The sequence below is a fragment of the Eumetopias jubatus genome, unplaced genomic scaffold, assembly GCF_037043125.1.
Source record: "Eumetopias jubatus isolate StellerSeaLion01/CBP00866 unplaced genomic scaffold, mEumJub1_p1.0 scaffold_10, whole genome shotgun sequence".
NCBI classification, from domain to species: domain Eukaryota; kingdom Metazoa; phylum Chordata; class Mammalia; order Carnivora; family Otariidae; genus Eumetopias; species Eumetopias jubatus.
This window is the reverse complement of record NW_028274816.1, coordinates 99,067,767-99,072,084: the sequence shown is the minus strand read 5'-3', so window position 1 is coordinate 99,072,084 and position 4,318 is coordinate 99,067,767. Positions and strand designations below refer to the sequence as shown.

General features: G+C 59.0%; 1 protein-coding gene across 1 annotated transcript; it reads right to left on the bottom strand.

Annotated features, from left to right (window-relative positions):
- Nucleotides 1–3,342: 3,342 nt before the first annotated feature.
- Nucleotides 3,343–3,714, bottom strand: LOC148163399 (reprimo-like protein). The gene has a single exon (XM_088027279.1). It carries the CDS (start codon nucleotides 3,712–3,714, stop codon nucleotides 3,343–3,345), a length of 372 nt encoding a protein of 123 aa, XP_087883405.1.
- Between the last annotated feature and the right edge of the window lie 604 nt (nucleotides 3,715–4,318).

Sequence of the window (4,318 nt, the reverse complement as noted above, 5' to 3'; positions counted from 1 at the left end):
CAGCCCCAGGGCTAGTGGCCGTGAGAAGGGATGTGAGTATCTGGGGCTCCGTGGGCCCGAGGCTGAGCTAGACTCTGGCTCTGCCACCCCCTTGCTCACCCCGGTGCCTGGTGCAGAACCCGGTCCACAGCGGATTCACAAGAGACCCTGGGTGAGTGAATGAACTTGGGCAGGCCTGTTTAACTGAACTTTAGTTGCCTCTCCTACAAACGCGCCCACGGGAGAATATTTGCGCTTACTCACTAAGCCGTTGTGGAGAGTAAACAGGACCACGTAGAGTCCAGTCTGGGGTCACACAGGCAGGGGTGAATCCTAGCTCGGCACGTTCTTAGCTATGTGATGTCAGGCAACCTCTTTGAGCCTTAGTTTCTTCATCAGCAAAATGGGAGTAATAATGAAACCCTCCTCACAGGAGTGGAGCTCAGTGCTTGACACACTATCTAAGACCTTATTAACATGATCCATTATTTTTGTCCTGCTTAGGAAAGTGCTTTGGAAACGACAAAATACGTTGCATATATGAATGACTTTTTCTGTCCAAGGATCTCAATTCAGAGAACCAAATATATTTGGCTAGGGAAAACATTCATGCAATAAACCAAAATAACAATGATCATAATAATGGTAGGTAATCACGTTATTATCTATTACATGTCAGGCTACTTTACACACATCATTTCCTGGGAGCTCTGGGGTCGGTTCCTTCCCGTTTTATAGATAAGGAAACCCAGGCACAGAGAGGTTGAGTTACTTCCCCAGAGTCACAGAGCTAGGAAGCATGGCAACTAAGATTTCAAAGACCAGGGTCCCAGGTCATCTTTTGTGAACCTGGAACCTTCGGAGATTTGGCCCCAGCCTCCTGGGCAGGCCTTGTAAGAGGAGCTCTCCCTGCCTGAGAGTAGGGGTGGGGAAAAGACTTTGGAGAAGCAGGTCCCTCCTCCATCCTCCAAGCTCCAGGCTCAGGATTCTGATCCAGCCTCACCTTTCCCCAGCAGCCCAGACCTCATATGCTCTTACGTAACTCTGTGTTTCCCGCTCCCCTCCCCCCACGCTTTATATAAGACAGCTCAGCAAACACTGGGAGACCCCACTTGAACTCGCTGTTGTTCTCCTTGACGCTGGAGCCTGTCTTTGAGTGTGCGTGCATGCGTGAACATACACTCATGCACATGTGCCCGTGTGTGTGTGTATTTGTACATGCGAGTGTACTAGTCATGGGATGGAGGGCACCAATACACATGTGAGGACACAGACATGTCTTCATTGGCCTTTTTTTTTTCTTGCAGTGAGAACAAGGCTTCCCCACTAAGGCTTTCCTTTTTCAACAAATTCAGGCAACTTAACTCTTGAATGCCCTGCTCTTGCCCTGGTCACAGGGAGCAGCAGATCCATGTTAGTAGAGGAAAGTTCTCACAGTGCTGATTCTCACTTGGTCAGCCAGGAAAGTGTCTAAGCCTCTATTCCTCCTGGAACTCCCACTTACCAGTCACTTGGGGTTTTAAGGGAACCCCTGCGGCTGTCTGAGCTGAGTCCTGCAGGCATTGGGTCAGCCAGGCTCCAGACACCTGTGCCAAACAAGGCCAGATACACAGGCTACCCACATCATTCAAGGCTGCTCTCCCCAGATGGCGCTGGACTACCTGCCTGTCCAAGCTATCAACAGAATGTTCTCCACATTGTAGGTTTTGCCCCATGGACACTTCACAAGTAGTCTCTGGTCCCTTTACTCGCCTCACCTGTCAAACTGGACGAATTCTCCCAGGTCTGAGATTGGGGTGGGGAGGTGGGTGGGCAGGTGACACGTCCCAATGATGAGGATTCTGACTACCCAGGAGGGCTCAGGAGCCAGGAAGATTCTGGGTTCTTCCTAGTCCGAGAGCATCTATGCTTTTGTTGAGATACTGTCCCCTCTCCCGGGGTGCAACTCGGTGCTGAAGACAGGGGACTGTGTTCCCTTCACTTCTCTTCCCAAAGCCAAGAAAGGCTTCAGCCATCTTCCTTCTCATTCACCTTCACTTCCACGGGTGGCAAAAGAGAGGCTAGGGAGAAATCCATTAGAGCCCTCTCCCCCACCCCCAATCTTCCAAGCACCAAGGTGCCTGCCTGGGGTTAGGACAATGGGGTCTATACATAAGCTACAAAGCCCAGCGTTCCTTCCTCCTATCTGCCCACCCACCCCAGCCCACCCCAGACCAGACAGCAGAGCCACCCATTCCCTCTTGGCCAGTGAGTGCCCACTCCCTCTTGGCCAGTGAGTGCCCATGTTCTTAGGCATTAACACTGCTTTGAGTTAATTGTGCATCTGCAAGAGGTGGCAGGGTTCTGGGCAGCAGGGGGCAACTCATAATGGGAGGTTCGAAAATTCCCTCCACAGGGTGGCATTTGGAAGCCTTTTCTGCGTTTTAAACATCCTGGGTCCTTTGCACCACAAAGCCTTCACCTGAACTTGCTTTCCCTGCTCCCCAGACAGCAAGGGGATATTTTCAGCGCCCCACTACTCCTCGTTCACACTCGACAAGGGTGGGGTCCAAACCAGCCCTTAGAGGAGGCTTTAGGCCCTGTAATGTAACTAGATCTAGCCACCCCCCCCATTAAATTGTATTTGTTCACAGTCCTGAGGTATTAATTTTGCTGTTCGCCCCTTTTGCACTTAAGTCACTGAATTTTTTTTTTTTTTAATCTCACGGAATAGATTAAAATTTCCCAAAGATTTAAATATTCTCCCTGCGGGACCAGCCCTATCCCCTCCGGAGCTATAGCCTCCTTAGCCTCGGGGGACAGGGGTCTCAGGAGCCCCGGACCTGCCCCCTGCGCTCCGCAGTCAGGCAGCCAGGCGGCCCAGGGGGTACACACCGCCCTCCCGCCCCTGCCCCAGGCAACAACACATCCCAACACGTGCACACACACCCCGCAAGGTGCCGGTGGGAAGCCGCCGGAAGCCAGAAGGCTGCAGTTTTATCACAAGGTTTCTTTTCAAAAGCTAAATCAGGCCAACAAGCTCAGCGACTCGGATTCTCCAACGGCTTCCCCCACCCCGCCCCACCTACAGACACCCCAAACTCCCACGCACGTGACCTCGGCCCCGGGCGGCCTCGCACGACCTCTCCCACCCAGCCACGCCGAGGCGCACACAGGGCCAGCCGGGTGTGGATGTCCCTCCCCGCGCCGCGGCCCCGAGTCCCGCGGTGTCCCGGTCCTGGCGGGGGGAGGGGGCCCGAGGTCCGTGGCTGTCCCTCGCGCGGCCGGCCAGGCGGCGGCAGAGCCCGCGCGGGGCACGAGGGTCCTGGTCTCCCTTCTCGTCTGCTTGAGGGCCGGGCTGGCGGTGCGCGGGCCGGGGCGGCCTCAGTACAGCCCCAGGATGGCGGCGCCCACGTCCTTGGAAGGCCGGCGCTCCTGCACCAGAAAGTTGATCATGCTCTCCGACTTGATGAGCAGGTTGCAGCCCAGGAAGAACACGCCGAAGACCACGGTGAGCGACAGCACGCAGAGCACAGCGATCTGCGCCACGCGCGACACCCACAGGCTGCGCTCGTCGGGCGCCAGCCCCGCGGGGACCCCGTCGCTGGCGGCCAGCGGCGCGCCAACCCCCACCCCCCGGCAGCAGCCCAGCCACGAGCCCAGCTCGTGGCTGCGGTTCCCCAGGGCGGCCCCGCCGCTGCCGCCCAAGGCGCCCGCCGCCTCCAGGCCGCTGTGGTTCAGGAAGGTCGCATTCATCGCTGCTCGGCGCCCGGGGTCTCGGCGCGGGCCGGGGCGCACGGGGAGGCGGGCGGGCGCCCGCGCTCCCGGAGACGCTGGGCTCTGGGTGCGCGCGGGGAGAGGGGAAGGCGGGAGGCCGCCCGCGCGCCGGCACCCCTCGCGCCCCCTGCCCCTGGGCGCCGGGCGGGAAGCGGCGGCCCGGAGTGAGGAGCAACAGGCGGCGCGCGAGCTGGAGCCGGGGAGCCGATCGCTCGTCTCCCTCGCCGGCTGCGCTGCGCGAGCGCCCCGCCGCCCCGCCCCTAGCAACGGCCCCGCCCCCTCGGCCCCCCCGGCCCCCTCGCCGCCCCCCTCCCCCAGGCCCCGCTCCTCCCCCCTCCCTGCCCCCGAGTGCGGGCGCTGGAAGGGGTCGGAGAGGCGGGCAGCCCCGCCCGCGGGCCGGCGACGGTTGAGCCCCGGGGGGCAGCGGCAGACTGTTTCGGGGTGGAAGATCTCCCCAAGGCGCCCATTCCGGGATTCGGTCCTCATAGCCGTTAAGTTCTTCCTGAAGTCGGCCCTAAATCTCTTCTCCGCTCTTCCCCTCCCAGTAAATCTTCGTAGACATCAGGAGTAGCCGTGACCCCCG